General features: G+C 43.2%; 1 protein-coding gene across 4 annotated transcripts; it reads left to right on the top strand.

The window, feature by feature from the left end:
- Positions 1-836: 836 nt before the first annotated feature.
- Positions 837-17,744, top strand: VEZF1 (vascular endothelial zinc finger 1). 4 transcript variants are annotated; one of them, XM_058445666.1, is made up of 7 exons: positions 848-1,085; positions 3,027-3,918; positions 5,765-6,459; positions 7,221-7,284; positions 8,345-8,546; positions 10,072-10,218; positions 14,378-17,738. In XM_058445666.1, the coding sequence occupies exons 2-7, from the start codon at positions 3,913-3,915 to the stop codon at positions 14,803-14,805; spliced, it is 1,542 nt and encodes a 513-aa protein (XP_058301649.1). In that variant the 5' UTR covers positions 848-1,085; positions 3,027-3,912; the 3' UTR covers positions 14,806-17,738. The 4 variants fall into 4 exon arrangements, with proteins under 4 accessions (XP_032018718.1, XP_058301649.1, XP_032018719.1 ...); XM_032162827.2 differs by lacking the exon at positions 3,027-3,918 and having other exon boundaries at positions 837-1,085; XM_032162828.2 differs by lacking the exon at positions 3,027-3,918 and having other exon boundaries at positions 852-1,085; positions 8,363-8,546; positions 14,378-17,744.
- Positions 17,745-20,342: the final 2,598 nt, after the last annotated feature.

Below are 20,342 nucleotides of genomic sequence, written 5' to 3'. Positions count from 1 at the left end.
ACAGAGGCTGGGGTCACCTCAGTGACATCTCCTGACGCTGTCCAACCAGAAGTTCGATTTTTGTCCTGGGGGTGAAGGAGGAAACAGACTGTACTAAAGGACTAAAATAATTTCTTGTCTATACTATCTCACTTGTTTTTATTTTTGGCGGGAGAGGAGGGGTGTTGGGATAGAATTTCACATCCTATCTTGGAGTGAAGGGGAGGATGGGGAGGCTCAGCCCTTCACCCAAGAATAACCCAGTAATGACATCTCTACGCGTGGGAAGTGTTTCCCTCCACACTGAGAGGATCTGAGGCTGCATCCCAGTGGGATTCCCTGCTTGAATTGGAAGGCCACCTCGCCATGAGATGCATATCATAGCGAGAGCGCAGAGGGCTTAGCCGGCTGGGGAGGAAATGCCAGAAGGAAGAGAGACTCGAAGTCGAAAGGGCTTTCCCCAATTTGGAGGTGGGGACCATGCTGTGCATGAGCGACTGAAGAGCCGGGTGTCCGCCGTGGCCTGTGCCCTCCGCTGAGGGTCTAACAGGGACGCGACGGTGCTGGACACCGTGTCTGAGTCACGGGAGACGGCCCAGCTGTGCCCAGCGGGCCAGCGCCAGACCCTGGCGTCCTCCATCTTCTCTCCTGAGCTCCCCCTGCTCCAGCTGCCTGAGCCACGGACCGCAGCACCACACACCCCCGCGGGGGGGGACGCCGCGCCCCATCCCCGCCCCGGGCCCCACCCCAGCCCCCCCGCGGGGGCCCTGACCCCACCGCCAGCGGGCACTGGCTGAGCTCCGAGGCGGCGAGCCGGCAGCGGGGACGCCCAGAGGGGGTCCGGGCGACTGGGGGCGGCGGCGGCCGGGCCGGGGCTCCCCCCCCGCCCGCGCTCGCCGCCGCGGTGGTGCGTCCCGGAGGTTACCGGAAGTGGCCGCGCTCGGCGCTGCCATGTTGAGGAGCCGCCGCTGCCGTTGCCGCCGCCGCCGCCGCCGCTTTGTTGTCGCCTCCTCCGGCTGAGGAGGCTCCCCGAGCGGGGGGAGTGGGGAGGAGGGGGGTCGGCCGCTGCAGCCATGGAGGCCAACTGGACCGCGTTCCTGTTCCAGGTACTGGGGGCCCCCCCGGGGGGGCACGGGGGGGACAGGGGGGCCGGGCCCCGGGCTGGCGGGCGGGCGGGCGCTCCTCCTCCCCTCCCTCCCGGCTCCGCTCTCCGGCCCGGCCTTAATCCCCCTTTGTTTTTCCGCCCGCCCGCCCGCCCCGGCGGAGCGGGGCTGCTGAGGTGAAAGGAGGCGGCCTCACGGGGTGCGGGGGAGAGAGCAGGCCTCGGGGTGAACCCGGGGGCCCCCCAGCACACACACGCACACACACACACACTCGCACACACCCTTCCCTCCCGCTCTGAAGGGGAAGGGAGGAGGCCGGTCGCTGTCACCACCCCGCGGCCCAGAGAAAGGAGGGCGCCGGGCCGCTGGATAGCGCGGGCTGCTGGGCCATTGCGTGCCGGCCCGGTCCCGCACGGTGGGGTGAGGAGGTCCCCAGGTCCTGCCCTGAGTCTCCTCCCTGCCACTTCATCCATCTTTCGCTTGTTCTCTTTTCACCTTCCTCGTCTTTTTGTGTGTGTGCGTGCGTATGTTGACTTTCTGACCCCCTCCCGTGTCCCCGCGAATAGCGGGTATCCCTAGGTTCCCCGCCACTCCCCCTCACCGCCACCACCCCTCTCGTGTTTACCCAGTTGCGGGGGGAGGATGTTGTGAGTGCGTATCCCCTCCCCAAACTTTTTCACTGGATTTACATTTTTTCTTTCCCAAGTCTTAGCCGAGCCTTGGCAGCTGACACCTTCTCCCTCTGTCCAGCTCTCCCGCCGTCCCATTCAGCCCGGGGAATCCCCCAGCCGGGTCGGCCCGGGGCGGGAGGGAGCGGTGGGGGCCGGGACTCCTGGAGGCCCGACCTTCTCCCGAAGCGCTTTTCTTTCTCGCCCACCTCGAACGTTTCCTCCAACCAGTGGAGAGAGCAAACAAAGTCCGCTTACAAAGCCCCCAGATGAGTCACTCTGGGATGTTGGTCTTCGCTTTTTTGCAAGAAACTTGAAAGTGACTGTAGCCGATCTGTTTTGGCAATTCTCTTGCCCGCCCACTTTAGATGGGGGACCCCTGTTTGGCAGATCTAGGCTGGAACTTATTTTTTTCTTACTTCGTTTCTATTTGCAAACGAAGCATTCAGTGGGCAGTAGCGATGAGCTCACGGGGAAACTTCGGAACTGGAGGAGGTTAGGAAGCTCGTCACTTTTAAGTGCGTTCTTCCCGCCTCTCCGAGTTATTTTCCTTTGAATACTTCGTGAAATCCCAAACGCGTAGCTGGGGCGCTTGATACCTTTTGGAACTAACAAGAACGGATGCAGAATTTTCAAAAAATTATTCTCACAGCCACTGGATGCATCCTAGTGGAGTTAATATAGAGAATTGGATAACTCAGAAATTACCTATTGTGTAGACTGGCCTGTTGTTTTAAGACATATTTTTTCCAGTGTGGGCAATTTGATCTTTAAGTAGTTATGGAAATATATTTGGGCTTCTTAAAATCGAAAATACCCAACATTATGGAATTCATGAACTTCCCCCTTTTCTCATTCTGATCAGTGTTGTTTTATTTTACTTTGATGAGCTTGCTAATAATGTGATAAACCAACTTGAAAATGCATTGGAAAAGAAATGATATATAAGTAGCATGCATCCAGGTTGGTGTAAAGGTGGCAAATACTTTCCCCAGAAAAAAACTCAAATGGTCATTTTAAAATATGGGATTGATGGGCCACTGAAGTGATTTTCATGTGATTAAAAACCATATTAAGCATGGTGTCTATAGAGATTGAAAAAAAAAAAAAAGAGTTCTTCATGTAAAGGAAAAACCTATAACGCATCTTTGGAAAGCTGGTTGAAAAATCTTTTGAAATACTTTTTTAAAGATTATTTTTCCCCTGGGTAAAACAAATGCCAAGCGTTTATTGATCAACTTTTTAATTAGATTTTATATTATTTATTTTTTTTCAGCTGTTAAAATCTTTTTTTCCACCTGATGGAGAAGTGTGAAAACAAATTATTTAATCCTGGGCTTGGCAATGTGTGCAGTGAAATTTGTTGGAAAACTTAAAATTTAGAGCCGAGAGCAGTTGAATGGGTAAAGAGAATATTTCAGTCTTTTCTATGGAAAGGTATGAATAGACTTAATCAGTTCTGGTTTTAAGCAATTTTCACTAGGGATATGGAGTTAAATTATCTTGTTTGTTTCCTGGAGCATCCCGTTGAATTTATATTTTGAAACAATTTAATACCTGCTTGCTTTCCAGATAACTTGGTGGAAAGTGAAAGCTATAGCTATTAAAATGTTTGATGGATGATTCTTCTAACAGGACATTCAAGATATGACTCACCGATGCTAATTTGTTCAGTACAAAATCTTTTACCCTCTGGCACTGGAGATTTCATGGTGCCATATCCTACTACCCTGGGTGATGAAATAACATTTCTGTTTTGTTTCTTGCCAGCCCTAGGAAAAGGAAAGCTTGGGCAGGGTTAAAAAGCCTTGCAGTTGAAAGAGATGGGATATAAAATTAAAACTTTGGTTTGATGATGCTAGTCAAATAAAAGCCTACCCAGAAGTTATATTTTTAAAATAAATCACTTAACTGAAGGCTGGCTGTGGTTGTTATTTTACTCTGTCTCTCCCCCAGAGAACAAGTTGGGAAAACCCAGTTCCCCCTTAGAAGGCTTCATGTAGAAGTGTGGGGATCCTAGGAATCCTCAGAGAGTGATTCCTGTAGTGGTTCTACAGCATTTCACCCAAGAAGCAGGGACCTGGTATGACCCTCGTGTGAGAGTGAGCTTCAGCAATGCTGTAAAAATACTTTATGTTGCCACAGACATCTGAATTGGTAAAATGGCAGTAAGTGCTTTTAGTACTCCATCGTACTAATGGTTGTTTAGAGTTGAAAAATGCCTCTAAATGCTATAAGTCTGAACTTTGTCCAGAAGATCTGCATTCCCTATTATCTGATCTGTTAGCCTTTGAAATTGTATATCTTCAGCTATCTTCAGCTATTAACTATTTGTATACTGTATGGAAACTTGAGTATCCTACAGCCAGGTTGGAAAAGGGGTTATGACTGGAGTCCAAATTCCGTAAAGTTTCTACTGATGTCACCTGGGTAGATAGACCCTTAACATTTACAGGAGCTTCACAAATTAGATTAAAAGCGGACTGTAATTTGCTAGGAGCAGTAAGTCCAGAAAGAGACTCATAAGGAACCACATAATTTCTGAGACTGCTTCCAGGACTCAAAGGGTGATTACATCAAAATTATTAAATTGAAACTGAGAACTGTGGATACCACACCTCCTAATCGTTTGGGGGAGACTAGTTCCAGGCTTAACTGTTATGCTGCCATCAAGTAAACATAGAAGCAATGTGTGGTAGATGTTCTTACGCATCAGAGGAGGAGCTGTGAGTGTGTGTGTGTGTTTCTCCTTGTTTTTTTGTCCTTAATCAAGTTAGCTATGGGACTTGTGGTTATAGAGTAAGAAGGGTAAATAACTGTCTAAAGTGTCTAAGATGATGGGATGGGCCCCTAGTAGGACATTGTACACTTAAAATATTTAAAACTCCTCTTGGGTGCATGCATCCTATTAGGATTACAAAACTCAAGCATAGGGGCTTAAATAATGTTGGTAAAGAACAACGTATTAGGAAGAACTGTTTCAGGAATTTTTTCCATCATTTCCTAAATGTTTATCGGTATGGAGAATTTTGAAAGTATCAGAACCAAGAGAGTAACTACTCATAAATGTCAAGAACCTGAGCCATGGTGAAATTTTGGTTTCATTGCGGCTGAAAGAATTTCCAGTGTGCAGCCTCCAGTTTTGGGAGTGGAGAAGCACATCATAACAGCAAGTGTCTAATACTTTATTGAAACCTACAACTGCTGGAAGAAGATGAATATGAAAGGAATTTAAGTGTTTATAGTTTGTTTTTCTCATTAGTCTGTCTTTGAGAGTTTGGGATTTGAACAGATAGTGTTGCTGAAAGATGCAGACTTCAGTATACAATTAAATGACCTGAGAAACAACTGACAGGTGTTTTGCTATAGGCTACCTTCACAGATGCCTTCCAGGTTGCTTAATAGCAGATTTTGTTTCAACCAAACCTTTTAGTAGAGTCAAGTGAAAACTTAAAGTTAACAACTAGCAAATGTATTTAGAGAACTAGATTTCTTTCATCACTTAGCAACAGCCCCTTCCTCAGTCTGAGTTTTCTGATAGAAAGACATGATGCTTTTCTTCTGGATAATAGACAAATAGATGATTGTGTTATTGCGTGTATGTGAGTGTGTATGTGTGTATTGCTGCAGTAAGGTACTGTTAAATACTTAAATCTGGAGTGGTTTTTTTAAGTAAGTTATTTAAACTTGGTTTCAGCACTGACAGACTAATGCAAACTGATTTCATCAGCTGGTCTATCCCTTATGAACCAGGATAGTGTGTAGTTTAGTCAGCTGTTTAAAAGCAAGATCACTGTCAGCAACTTAGTTGCAAAAGTTTTGTGTCTGCACAGTGATTTTTCAATGCTTTGTATTGTGAGCTCTTAGAGTAACTAGGTGGTTGCTGGATTACTGCTGCAGAGTAGCTTATAGGTTCTTTGACTGTTTCTTCTGGTCTCTGTTGTCTGGAGCATGTTGAATTTCGAAGGCCATTGTGAGAGGCTGAGTTTCTGAAGTGTAAATGTTTGGTTTTAGGCCCATGAAGCTTCCCATCACCAACAGCAGGCAGCACAGAACAGCTTGCTGCCCCTCCTGAGCTCTGCTGTGGAGCCCCCTGATCAGAAACCATTGCTTCCAATACCAATAACTCAGAAACCTCAGGGTGCACCAGAAACATTAAAGGATGCCATTGGGATTAAAAAAGAAAAACCCAAAACTTCATTTGTGTGCACTTACTGCAGTAAAGCTTTCAGGGACAGCTATCACCTGAGGCGCCACGAATCCTGCCACACAGGGATCAAGTTGGTGTCCCGGCCAAAGAAAACCCCCACCACGGTGGTTCCCCTTATCTCTACCATCGCTGGGGACAGCAGCCGAACTTCGTTGGTCTCGACCATTGCAGGCATCTTGTCAACAGTCACTACATCTTCCTCGGGCACCAACCCCAGTAGCAGTGCCAGCACCACAGCTATGCCAGTGACCCAGTCTGTCAAGAAACCCAGTAAGCCTGTCAAGAAGAACCATGCTTGTGAGATGTGTGGGAAGGCCTTCCGAGATGTGTACCATCTCAATCGGCACAAGCTCTCCCATTCAGATGAGAAGCCCTTCGAGTGTCCTATTTGTAATCAGCGCTTCAAGAGGAAGGACCGGATGACTTACCATGTGAGGTCTCATGAAGGAGGCATCACCAAACCCTATACTTGCAGTGTTTGTGGGAAAGGCTTCTCAAGGTACTGCATTTTGCTTTGCTTTGCTTTGTTATGGTATCAGTGTACTTCAGTTTTGTCTCCATGTGATCTAGAATGTTTATGTGAGAACAGATGTGGGCAGACCTGTGTTATTAGAGGAGGTTGGTGATAGATAAAGAAGTATTAACACCTCCAGGTCTAACCCCAGTTTGGTGTGATTGACAAGTGGTGACATAGTGATTAACCTGTTTTTTACACTTAACAAGTGCCTCGGTGGACTCAGGCATTCATTTGGCACATGGATACTTATCACTGCAAAACCAACAGTTTTCAGTTCAGTTGGGGGACTAGACATGAGGCTCACTGTGCAAATTAAAGTAACATTTCTTGGGAGTTGGGATGACCTTGGATACTCTTAATTAAACTTTTAGAATATTTTTTCATTTTTCTGAGAGCACCAACATTTCACTAATTTTCATTTGTAAAAGCTTTTAGAGTTAATATAGTGGTAGCTGTTTCTGGCAAGTGTTAAGACTAAAACTTCGAGTATTTCGTAATTGTAAAGAATCAAGACCTAATATGATTTGATGTTGACTAGGAGAGAAAATTAACAGGTAGAGGCCTAAGACTTTGTTTATGGTAAGAGAGAGAAGGAGATTTGCACTGGGGGAGGGAGGTTGGTAATTCTGCTAGCTTTCCCTAAAATGCACCCCTTCCCAATCTGCCAAGCATGTAAGCATCACATAAGTAGCATTTCTCTGTGTGTTCGATTATATCTTCTGTTGAAACTCTCTTTTTCACAGGCCTGACCACTTAAGCTGTCATGTAAAACATGTCCATTCAACAGAAAGACCCTTCAAATGCCAAGTAAGAGTTAAAATGACTTATCCTTAGTGTAGCACTTAATGCACATTATCCAGAAGGTCTGAGCCAGTTGAATCTCACCATTCTTGAATAGTCATAAAATCACTGACCTGAGTAAATGTGGCCCATTTGACTTCTAGTTTTATAAAATATAACTGACAGCTTCTATTTCTGTAAAGCAAGATCATTTAAAAATTTAAATGTGTTGTTTTTGTTAAGCTATATTTCCCTTTCTTTAGGCAATAGTATTTTTTGTTAGGAAAAAAAAAGTTACAGTCTTGCAAAGGTGGTTGTGTATTTGAAATGAATAAAAGAATAAAGGGCTTTAATTTCTGGGTTGATTATTGAAGTTGTTTTAACTGTAATAGGAGAAAATAATGAATTTTTCTCCCAAATGTTATCACTTACTGGATTTTTGTCTATTATTACCAAATTGGAGCTCTTTCTAGTTGTTTAAAAATCTATTCTGGTTAATGATTTTATTTGACATCAATTATAATATCGAAAACATTAAGAATTTTGCTAAATCAAATGACTGTTTTAGGCATTGGTAATTCTAGTTTGTTGCTGGAAGTCTTTTAATGCACCTTTCAGTTAAGTTTGTTAGTGACTGATTTTATTAAATAAATGATTTGAATTTTAAGAAAGATGTAATTGGAGGAAGGAAGCTAGTATCGTTGAGTGAGTGCCTGCTGTGTATACCAGGCTCTTCTTAATCCACCAGTAATTTTGTGAGAGATGTTATTATCCCCATTTTACAGATGAAGAAACATTCAGATAGGTTAACCAACTTGTTCAACATTATGCTGTTTAGTAAACTGTGGAGCTCAATTTAAACCCAAGTTTAGCTTACATTTTTTGTGCTACTCTGTGTTGATGTATTTTCTTCCTTCAAAATGGAAGAGTCTAAAATTTATCAAGTGTTTTATTATGATTATGATTCTAGGTAACATATGCAATTAAAATTCAAGTAGTTGTCAGCTTGCTGATGTGGATAGGGTAATGCATAGAATATAACGTACTTCAAAATGAGTAGAACAGGATAGTCTATATTTAAAAAAAGTTTTCCTCCCTCATGCAGACGTGCACTGCTGCCTTTGCCACCAAAGACAGACTGCGGACACACATGGTGCGCCACGAAGGCAAGGTATCATGTAACATCTGTGGGAAGCTCCTGAGTGCAGCATACATCACCAGCCACTTAAAGACTCATGGGCAGAGCCAAAGTATCAACTGTAATACATGTAAACAAGGCATCAGTAAAAGTAGGTGGTGCTTCAGATTTTATTTCTTTTATATTTCAGATTGGTGAAATATGCATGTTTTCATAATGTATCAGAGGTATTAATATTCACCTTACATGTTTCCTCCTATTGCCAACATGTGCAAACAGGCAACAATGGACAGAGTATATTAGTGTCAGAACTATGCTTTACTTTCATCTATGCAAACAGCGTTGATAAGCTAATAATAACCTTTAAGGTGAAAGCAGTGTTAATAAGCTTGCTTTTCAAACCCAAATCTATAGAAAAATGAGATATCATATCCACTTGCAGGTTTAAATGCTTTGCTTGCCTTAAATTCAGAGTTGAAGATAGAATACTTGGATTTACCCAGGCTTTTTCTTTTAAGATTGCCCTAACCACTAGAAGAAGGCATTTTCGTAATCCTTTATTCTATTATATTTGTACTTTATGCAGTAGAAACATCAAATTCTCAAAAAAATAGATGGCCACAAGAGAATGGGGAAGAAAGCATAATGTGTGTTAATCTATCCATTTTTGCTTCTTTGTAAGTACACTGGGTTTGTTATCTAGTATGTTGTACTTTATAAGCATTCACTTCTTTTTTTTTTTTTTTGAGACGGAATCTTCACAGTGTTGCCCAGGCTGGAGTGCAATGGCACGATCTCGGCTCACTGCAACCTCCGCCTCCTGGGTTCAAGCGATTCTTCTGCCTCAGTCTCCCAAGTAACTGAGATTACAGGTGCACACCGCCACGTCTGGCTACCTTTTTTTTTTTGAGACGGAGTCTCGCTCTGTCTCCCAGGCTGGAGTGCAGTGGCGCAATCTCGGCTCACTGCAAGCTCCGCCTCCCGGGTTCACGCCATTCTCCTGCCTCAGCCTCTCCGAGTAGCTGGGACTACAGGCGCCCGCCACCACGCCCGGCTAATTTTTTGTATTTTTAGTAGAGACGGGGTTTCACCGTGGTCTCAATCTCCTGACCTCGTGATTCACCCGCCTTGGCCTCCCAAAGTGCTGGGATTACAAGCGTGAGCCACCGCGCCCGGCCTGCCTGGCTACTTTTTTTGTATTTTCATAGAGACGGCATTTCACCGTGTTGCCCAGGCTGGTCCCGAACTCCTGAGCCCAGACAGTCCACCTGCCTTGGCCTCCCAAAGTGCTAGGATTACAGGCGTGAGCCACTGCACCCGGCCTATAAACATTCACTTTTAGTGTACATTATTGTGGTCAAATAAAAAATTTTGTTGAATGTTGATTAGTCCTATATTAATATTATCAAACTTCCATTTTTAAAGACACTTGCTTTTTTTTTTGATGCTTTTTTTTTATAGCAAAGAGTCCTTTTCTCTTTGATTTTCGCTAGTTCTCTAGACTTTTTAGTGCTTGATTATTTTGACCAATATAGACACAGCAGCAAAAAAGATGCATTTACTAAGAGCTGTCAGGTTAAATGGTTAAGATCACAGAGGCATGAGAAGTCAATTTTGAAAAAAACGGCAACAGTTTTACAGGTAAATACAGTGTTTTTGGTTTGTCTTTGTAATAGCATGCATGAGTGAAGAGACCAGTAACCAAAAGCAGCAGCAGCAGCAGCAGCAGCAACAACAACAACAACAACATGTGACAAGCTGGCCAGGGAAGCAGGTAGAAACACTGAGACTGTGGGAAGAAGCTGTTAAAGCAAGGAAGAAAGGTAAGGCACAACTTCCAGTGTTGAAAATATGGCTAGAGAAGTGTTTTCATTTAGTATGCCAAGTGATCAAAGTAGAGAAGCCACAGTTTTAGGAAATCTAGCTAAATGGAAACATGGAAATAGTGCATGCTGGGAAATATCTGGTAAAGTATAGTTATTGGCAATAAAGTGTCCAGATAAGTTATTACTAGGAATTAAAAGTTCTCAGTACTTCCTATCATGTTCTTTTTTTTTATTTACTTTTTGCTACAAACTTGGATCCAAATTTGGTCCTTTGCTATGCTCAGAGTTGCATTTTTATATTCAATTTGATGTCAACCTCCATGCATTAAGGGCTTTTTTTTTTTCCTTTCTAAAATATTCCCACTTTTAGAGGTGGATATCCTTGTGTGTACATAAGTTCATTTTCTTGCAACTGTGCTATTTTTGCTCTTTAGTGTTCTTTTTCATTGTATTATTTATTACATGTTTCAGATTCTGTATTGTTGATGTCTTTTCTGTTGGTCACACCCTTAATCTCCTTCAGTCTGTCACTGGCTGGCCTTAACATATCTAGTCTTCTGCTGCTGAGGACTTTACTGTAATTGTTTAAAAAATTTTAAATGGTTTGCTTTTCTCTCGTGTGTATCTTCTAACGAATCAGTTGGAGTATCACTTTTCAACGTACTTTTCAACTTACTAGTACAGCTTTGGCTTCTGGACTATTGTGCAGCCATTTGTAAATGAATCATTTTGTCAATGTGTCATGAGCCAAAGGACAGATTTGTAAATTCCTTCCTCCTCCTCCACCTCTGCAATGTCTTACTATGTTAAATGTTAAGGAATGCTCTATCTGTGGGCTCCTTTGTATGTAATTCCTTTTCTGTGTAGTTTCTTCCATCTTTTGCTTTCATGTAGTGTGGCTCTTCCCTTCTTCAGAGTGATCCCTTCTGTTTTTTTTTTTTTTTCTTTTTTAGACAGAGTCTCTCGCTCTGTTGCCCAGGCTTGAGTGCAGTGGCGTGATCTCGGCTCACTGCAGCCTCCGCCTTCATGAGTTCAAGTGATTCTTGTGCCTCAGCCTCCCAAGTAGCCAGGACGACAGGTGTGTGCCACCACACCCGACTAATTTTTGTGTTTTTACTAGAGACAGGGTTTTGCCATGTTGGCCAGGCTGGTCTTGAACTCCTGATCTCAACTGATCCACCCCCTCAGACTCCCAAAGATCTGGGATTACAGGCATGAGCCACCACACCTGGCCAGAGTGATCTCTAAACCTCCTATACTTGGATAAAAATAAAAGGAATAGCATTCTTTTTTTTTTTTTTGAGATGGAATTTTGCTCTTGTTGCCCAGGCTGGAGTGCAATGGCATGATCTTGTCTCACCACAACCTCCGCCTCCCGGGTTCAAGTGATTCTCCTGCCTCAGCCTCCTGAGTAGCTGGGATTACAGGCATGTGCCACCGCGCCCAGCTAATTTTATGTTTTTAGTAGAGACAGGGTTTCTCCATGTTGGTCAGGCTGGTCTTGAATTGCCGACCTCAGGTGATCTGCCCGCCTCGCCCTCCCAAAGTACTGGGATTACAGGTGTGAGCTACCAGGCCCAGTCAGCATTCTTTTTCATACATTTACTGGCATTGGAAGAAAAGAATGCAGCAGTCTGTATAGGCTTTCCATTATTCCTCAGGTGCTGCTTGTTCCTAGCTTCCATCTGAAGATTTGTCATTATTTTAATAAAATGTTTTGGCCAGGTGTGATGGCTCACACCTATAATTCCAGCACTTCAGGAGGCCATGTTGGGAGGATCACTTGAGGCCAGGAGTTTGAGACTGCAGTAAAATTAGCCGGACGTGACAGTGCGTGTCTGTAGTCCCCGCTACTCAGGAAGCTACGATGGGAGGGTCACTTGAACCCAGGAGTTTGAGGCTGCAGTGAGCTACAATTGCGTCACTGCACTCAGCCTGGAAAACAGATTGAGACCCCCATCTCAAAAAACAACAACAACAAACTTTTGTGTTAGAATGGGGAGAGGGGACTGGCAATGGGGAGGAAAAAGTGTAGTGCTATGATAATTGTATAGTGGGTTGAAAGTATATTATGAAGGGTATTTTTACTTAGAGAAGGAGTAAAAATGTTTAAGTCATAGTAAAAGGACACTGTTAGATTAAAAAGAAAACACGGAGGAGGAGGTAAGGGGGTCAGCAGATAAGAGAGTAAAGATTTTTTGGTGAAAGCAGGCGGAGAATATCCTCAGCAATACTCCCAGCACCTTAAAGTGAATTGGTTTTCTCTCTCATTCTCTCTCGGTGTACTCCTCTATTTGGTATTGTATTTCAGTTTGCTTGCACAATAAGACTTGATTGTTTAGCTCATCTTCTGACTTCCATGAAACAAAATGTTATTGTATTCCCATTCATAGCGTGAATCTCTCTCGAAAAGACCACTGATGTTAGAAACCTCTGTATTCATATTAGTAAATGTCACATTTTAGAGTAGAGGAGACTCCTGACCTGAAAATCTAAACTTGAATCTACAACGTCCCTTTAAATATTAGGCCTAAATAAGGTAACATAAGTTTTCAAACCTGATCGACAATCATATTGTCTGGGACGCTTTTTAAAAATACACATTTCCCAAGTTCCATCTAAATTTCACTAATGATTCTCCTGGAGTCCTTTTTTTTTGAAGTCCTCTAGATAGTTGATTTTGATAATCAGCCAGGTTTGGGAATCCCTGATAGGGAGAATGGTATATGCTAAAGTTACATTGTATTGATCAAGTAAGGGCTGTCTGACTCAAGGGTCCCCCTGCGGTGATAAGACCTTTGTGGATCATATACAGATCTCTATCTTTAGTTCAAGTATATTTCTCCATTTTGATAGCCAAGTCACAGCTAGCCTACCCATCATTTTACTGCTGTTTCTGGTGCTGAATTTTGTTGAGGGGTGGGTTGGGGGTGTCACCTTGAAGGGAAGTATTTTTTAAGAAGTGTCTAGACCTGGCGCACACCTTAATCCCAGCACTTTGGGAGGCTGAGGTGGACAGATTGCTTGAGCCTAGGAGGAGACCAGCCTGGGCAACGTGGCGAAACCCGATCTCTACAAAAAACACAAAAATTAGCTGGGTGTGATGGCATGCACCTGTAGTCTCAGCTACTCGGTAGACTAAAGTGGAAGGATTGCTTGAGCCTTGAGGGTTTGAGGCTGCAGTAAGCCGTGATCATGCTACTGCACTCCAGCCTGAGCAACAGAAGGAGACCCTGTCTCAGAAAAAAAAGTGTCCAGGTTTTGTTGGATAAGAAGGACCAGGGTCGTCTAACTCACTGCAGGGTCTCCTTGCCTAGCTAGTTCTCTTTGGTATGCTTGGTGGTATGTGTAATATGTAGAGTTAAAGATACTAGGCATAAAATAGGTGATTGTGTCAACATCAGAAACAAGAAGAAATGGGAGTGAGGAGAACATGAACTTATTGAGGAGTATTTTTTATCTTTCCTAATGTAGTTAAGAAACATAACCAGAAAGAAGATTATTTAACTGAAACATATTTCTAAAACTGAAACAAACAGATGATACTAAAATAGCTTGTTTATCATTCCCCAATTATGCATTTTTAAAACCTTAACAGAATGTGGCTTCATGTCTCAGGCTTTAACATACTTACTGAGTATGCACACCTCTCTCTGCTAGTTACAGTGTGCCTTACGAGAAGATTTTTCTGATTATCTGTTATTGTGTAACCATTGGCCCAGCTCTGTGTAAACAAGCTCTTTAGCCTGGCCTGCTGGAGGTTGGCTCTTCCCAGTAAAGTTTTTAGAACTCAGAGGAACTGCATGAAGTAGTAGTGAGAAACTTAGCCCTGAACTGCAGAAGTTAACTGATCCTCTCAGCATCACTGTAAGGTAGGTAAGTAAATCTGAACTTGAAACCTAAAGTGCAAGGCTAAACAAATTGCTTAAGTCCTTGCAGGAGGTATAGCATCAGAAGGTGATTCATACACTGGGATCCCTGGCCCCCAGGCTTGTGCTCAGAAAGATCCTCTCTTCTGTTGACCACTTGATAGAAAACTGGAATTTGATTTATTAAATGTTTGACATTTTTAATGAAAAGAAATTGATTCAGAAACTGTTTGTAAATTTTGCTCACTGTTTTGAGAATCTAAAGACTCTTTTTATTCTTATTTTAGAAGCTGCTAACCTGTGCCAAACCTCCACGGCTGCTACGACACCTGTGACTCTCACTACTCCATTCAATATAACATCCTCTGTGTCGTCTGGGACTATGTCAAACCCAGTCACAGTGGCAGCTGCAATGAGCATGAGAAGTCCAGTAAATGTTTCAAGTGCAGTTAACATAACCAGCCCAATGAACATAGGACATCCTGTAACTATAACCAGTCCATTATCCATGACTTCTCCTTTAACACTCACTACCCCGGTCAACCTCCCCACCCCCGTCACTGCCCCAGTGAATATAGCACACCCTGTCACCATCACATCTCCAATGAATCTACCCACACCTATGACGTTAGCCGCCCCTCTCAATATAGCAATGAGACCTGTAGAGAGCATGCCTTTCTTGCCCCAAGCTTTGCCTACATCACCGCCTTGGTAAACAGTATTATAAAATCAAAATATGGGTAAAAGTAAATATTTACCAGCAACTTAACTTTTAGTTGATTAAAGCAAAAAGTAAACCATGAAATTGGGAGATTTTATTACATTAGTTAATAAGAGTGTGGTAGCATTTTTCTCCAATTTGGCTGGGATTATTCAAAGTAGGGTGTGTATGTAACTTATCACTGGACCACTTTAATCAGAAATTCCTTTTAGCTGACAACATTGCTTAAACAGGATAGTAGTTGGCAAGATAAAATGCCAGAATTAAAACCAATCATAAGTAGAACCCACTTCAAAAAAAAAAAAAAAAAAAAAACAGCATTACTATTTCTAATCCCAAGGAATCACTTTATTGTAAACACTAGCAGAACTCTTCTCCCTATACAAGGTGGATGGCTGATTTTAACCTGAAATTTTAAATCCACAGATTGAGAGCTAGTGTAGAATTGTCTGTGTTTATTGTTTTTATGAGTAAATACATGCATTGTCATAATAAAATGCATTTCAGAGAATATGCATTTTACCTTTGGGAATATGTTAATTTCAGGCAGCATTCCCTATGGGAAAGGTGATACCAGCTCTGATATGCAAAGCATATGATAATTTATCATTCTAACTTCAACATATAATAGGGATTGTGACCTGATATTTGGAGATGTAAATATTGCTCAGCATATTAATCCCGATGGAATATAGCATTGTAGTTGACTTTTTAAAAAAAAAAAAAAAAATTAAAAAAAAAATCTACAAATTGTGTTTTGCTAAGAAAAGCCTCAACTGACAGAGGAGAAGTCAAGTGTGTGGACAGGCAGGCTCCTAAGAAACAGAGTCCAGTGGGACTCCTGTTTAGGAGCCAAGGAGTACTTTGGAACAGTTCAGATATATTGCTTTAAATTGGAAGACGCTGGAGGCACTGGGATGTGATATGCCCCTCTCTCTCCCAATCAGAGCCTGTTGATATTACAACAGGGACAGATGTGTTAGTTGCTCACTAGAGTTTATGTCTTATATTAAATTGTATACAGTTTTTATTCTAACCACTAACTAGGTAGTATATGCCCCTTCAGAACATGCAGAGTGTATCTTCTTTTAAATTTCTCCTTCCGTTTCTTAAGTATTGCGCAGATGTGTTCAACTTGTAAATATGGACATCACTTTTTTTTCTTTGAGAAAACACTTGTATCAGCTTTGTGGTCTTTTCAGGGAGACAGCTGTCTGCATTCCCTGTAGAAACCCAGCAATGATTATGCACGTTGAGACATGTGCTTTTTATTTCTTAGCAGGATATTTTATCTCTGTACATAAAGTAGAAACCAAAAGCTAGGGAAACAGATACTCTTTACACCGTCATGCCACACATTGTTTTTAAAGCATTGCGTTAAAAAAAAAAAGTTAACCAAGACGCTGTGATTTTTTTTAAGTTGCAGTATGTTTTTGGTTTTTTTCATTTTTTAATCATTGCAGTTAAGAGAAATGGAAATTAGTTGTGTTAATCTTGCAGAATGTTTGCAGGACTGACTATCAAACTGGATGATTTCCGTTTATACCCTACTGTGTCAGTTCAAGCATCAAAATACCTTGCATCTGAGACAGACTTCCTACATCAGGGACAGGTATCTGTGTGTCATTATACAAAACAGTTCTAGGGGGTCGAACTACATAGTAAAAAAATAAAATAAATAGTACTTAGTGTAAAATAATTTTATAAATGATCTTTTGTACTTTAGGACATTAAATTGTACAACTTTTGTATATATAAAAGCTTAGGAACTTTCTGTTTAGCAGGAAGGCAACACATTCCTACACTTTTAATGTATATGTTTGTTATAATGTCCATGTAAACATGCCCTATGTTTGTGCCTTTTAATTAGTTTGTCTCAATAAACAAAATGTAGAGAAAAATATGTAGCTATGACTTTGTTACAACTGTTCTTATCCACAGTACAAAAATGGTTTGTTTTTAATATGTAGAGCATTATGTGTGGACTACTGGAAGGACTCGTGTAGGGAAAGCCCAAGAATGACCCTGCTGAGGCCTGGATTGGGAGGCACAGTGGCCACATTTGGAGGAAGTTCACATTTCCTGGCATGCAGACCCAAAACTGGGTTCTGGCTCTGCCTGCTGGGATCTGTTATCTCTGGTGGGCTGGCAGTCATAATTCACGATTCAGACAGCCCAGGCTTCCTCCACAGTGGTCCAAGGAGCAGTCCTCAGAGGGGGCAGGTGTGGGCCCTACCCCTAAGCTAGAATGTGGTTGTCAGAACCCTGAAAGTATTAGTTCTAAAAAAAAAAAAAAAAAAAAGATATATACTAGAAATAATTGTTTTATCAATTCATTGTATAATAAACAGGAGTGAGACTTCATTGTATGACTTCAGTTAAAATACTATTTTGTATGCATTCTTTATTCACTTAAGAAGCTTGTCTGCAATAATAAAGCCACGTCATGTCTTCTTTTGGGAGGGAGAGAGTCGATGGCAGGAGGGGGTTGTGGGTGGGCCACTGAAAAGGGGGACCGAATAGGTTGTGTGATGAAATTCTCCTGTGTCTTGGAACTGGAATTGAGTTTCGATGTTGATGAACTGATTCAACCAGGTGTTGAAGGCACGACGGCCACTGCTCTACGAAAAGGCAGAGTATGTTTTTCCCTTCTGGTTGTAACCTGGTTGAGAGCTTCCCCTTTATCAGATTGGCAGCTAAACAGTTGTATTAGATAATCCTTAAATCTGACATCCAGCCTGTTACGCTCTAGGGCTCGCTGCTTGGCCTGCGTTTGCTTTTTATTGTGTATCCGTTCCCCTCCTACAGTGTGCTCCTAAATGAAGGTTTCTGTGTAAGCAGATGATGATTTTACCTGTCAATACCAGCACTGTATTACTAACATGCAAAATACTGCAGATTTATTTTGAAAATTAAAGTTAACCGGTCACAAATGTTATGATGGATTGTTTAATACCTCAGAAGCTTCGTTTGCTCTGATAATAGATAAATTTTTCAAGTACTATCTTTTCAGGTGTGCACATCTCAGTATTGGGTTTGAGAAAGAGGGAGGGACCAGTATCAGGCTGGTTGGAGGGTGGAAGGGCACCAGACTGACTGCCCTTGGTAGGTGCACCCTCCCAAGCAGCTCAGGTAAGGCCCAGGAAGCTAGTACTGGAGGCAGTGGCCACAGGTTTAGGTCCCTGTCCTACCCAAAAGAGAAGATGGATTTAAAAACATTTCTTCTGCTCTAGGACCCAATTTCCTTAGTTGAAAGGGGCTTTAAGCTGGGTCCCTTGCCCATTTGTGTTCAACTAGGTTTATTAGATGTCCACTGAGGACCAACAATGTGCCATGCACTGTTAGGCACTAAGGGGCATGAAAGGTTGATTAAGATATGGTTGCTGCCTCCAAGGAGGCTGTTAAGGGAGATATGATGAGTGATGGTGTTATCAAACAGCAAATCAGGATGAATGTGACCATTCAATGAAAAAGTTTTGGATACCTACATCTGTTTTATATAGAACTGAGGCTTTCCAAACTTCTGTGATAATTGCCTTAGGCCTTTAGTGACTCAGTGAACACAGCTGGAGGAAAGTGTTCTTCGTGCTGTTTTTGTCCTGGGAACAAGGGTAGTGTTACTTCACTGAGTTGCTGGTTAATCATTCCAGTCCTGGCTGTTTAGGTGTCTCCACTCTTCTCAAGGGGGCCTGTAGTTTGGTCCTCTCTGAATAGACCTGGGTTTAGGATGTAGAGGGGATAGTGGAAGTTTTCACTTCAGTATCCTCAAGGATCATTGGACCAAAAAGTCCAATCTGTTCATGGGACAGTAATCAATTTTTCCTCCCTGCCCTAATAGGTCTGGCCATCAGTCTTGCACTTTTTCCTATTCCTCCTTAAAGAGTCTGGTATTCTGAAAGAATGCCTTTTGTCCCTGGTTTGGGTCTGTAAATCTCCCCCACAGCTGGCCTGACATTGGCAGATTACTGGAAAATCTCCCCTTGTAAAAATAGGGGGCTAGACCGGGCACGGTGGCTCACGCCTGTAATCCCAGCACTTTGGGAGGCCGAGGTGAGCAGATCACAAGGTCAGGAGATCGAGACCCTCCTGGCTAACACAGTGAAACCCCGTCTCTACTAAAAATACAAAAAATTAGCCTGGCGTAGTGACAGGAGCCTGTAGTCCCAGCTACTCGGGAGGCTGAGGCAGGAGAATGGGTGAACCCGGGAGGCAGAGGTTGCAGTGAGCCGAGATCGCGCTGCTGCACTCCAGCCTGGGTGTCAGCAAGACTCTGTCTCAAAAAAAAAAAAAAAAAAAAAAAATTAGGGGGCTGGCAGGTTAGTGTGTAATGATCCAGGGCAGAATACTGACTGAGTTTGTGTGTTAGTCCAGATTCCAGCTTCTCTTGGCTGCCCACCTTTGAGCAATCTAAGGCCCATGTAGTACCCAAAAAAGGAATGAAGGGTCGCGGGCTTTCCTTTGGATCTTTGCATGAGGTAGCCCTCTCCTTAGACCTACCCATTAGGGATTGGCTAGTTAGCCTTCCTCTTCCCAAGATAGGCACGTAACCCAGATCTTGGCCCTGGACCATGAAGGTCAAGTACACATCACTTTACAAAAACCACCCTGGATCACTTGAGGCCAGGAGTTCAAGACCAGCCTGGCCAACATGGCAAAACCCCGTGTCTACTAAAAATACAAAAATTAGCTAGGCGTGGTGGTGCAAGCCTGTAGTCCCAGCTACTCAGGAGGCTGAGACATAAGGATTGCTTGAACCTGGGAGGCAGAGGTTGCAGTGAGCTGAGATTGTGCCACTGCACTCCAGCGTAGGCGACAGAGCAAGATGCTAAATGAACAAAAAAACCGCCCTGTTAGTTTTTGTTGTTGTTGTTTGTTTGTCTTTGATATGGTGTTTCACTCTTGTTGCCCAGGCTGTAGTGCAATGGTGCCATCTCGGCTCACCGGAACCTCCGCCTCCTGAGTTCAAGTGATTCTCCTGTGTCAGGCTCCCGAGTAGCTGGGATTACAGGCATGCGCCACCACGCCCAACGAATTTTGTATTTTTAGTAGAGACAGGTTTTCTCCATGTTGGTCAGGCTGGTCTCGAACTCCCGACCTCAGGTGATCCACCCGCTTCGGCCTCCCAAAGTGTTGGGATTACAGGTGTGAGCCGCCGTGCCCAGCCCTGACCTGCCCTTATAGTTTTTATCATGACATGATAAGACAAGGAAGTTTTATACTTAAGATTCTCCACCGGGCCGGGTGCGGTGGCTTACGCCTGTAATCCCAGCACTTTGGGAGGTCGAGGCGGGAGGATCACAAGGTCAGGAGATTGAGACCATCCTGGCTAACACGGTGAAACCCCGTCTCTACTAAAAATAGAAAAATTGGCCGGGCCTGGTGGTGGGCGCCTGTAGTCCCAGCTACTCGGGAGGCTGAGGCAGGAGAATGGCGTGAACCCGGGAGGCAGAGCTTGAAGTGAGCCAAGATTGCGCCATTGCACTACAGCCTGGGCAACAAGAGTGAAACACCATCTCAAAAACAAACAACAA

Source organism: Hylobates moloch, unplaced genomic scaffold (assembly GCF_009828535.3).
Source record: "Hylobates moloch isolate HMO894 unplaced genomic scaffold, HMol_V3 SCAFFOLD_10, whole genome shotgun sequence".
NCBI lineage: Eukaryota > Metazoa > Chordata > Mammalia > Primates > Hylobatidae > Hylobates > Hylobates moloch.
The sequence above is the reverse complement of the archived record's forward strand: the minus strand, read 5'-3'. Positions and strand labels throughout refer to the sequence as shown.

Excerpts from the sequence above, each read along its gene's own strand:
- VEZF1 (XM_032162827.2), top strand. The coding sequence starts at position 1,053 with ATGGAGGCCAACTGGACCGCGTTCCTGTTCCAG. Across the intron at positions 6,460-7,220 it reads TGTGGGAAAGGCTTCTCAAG|GCCTGACCACTTAAGCTGTC; the intron begins GTACTGCATTTT and ends TCTTTTTCACAG. Across the intron at positions 7,285-8,344 it reads AAAGACCCTTCAAATGCCAA|TTTTCCTCCCTCATGCAGAC; the intron begins GTAAGAGTTAAA and ends ATTTAAAAAAAG.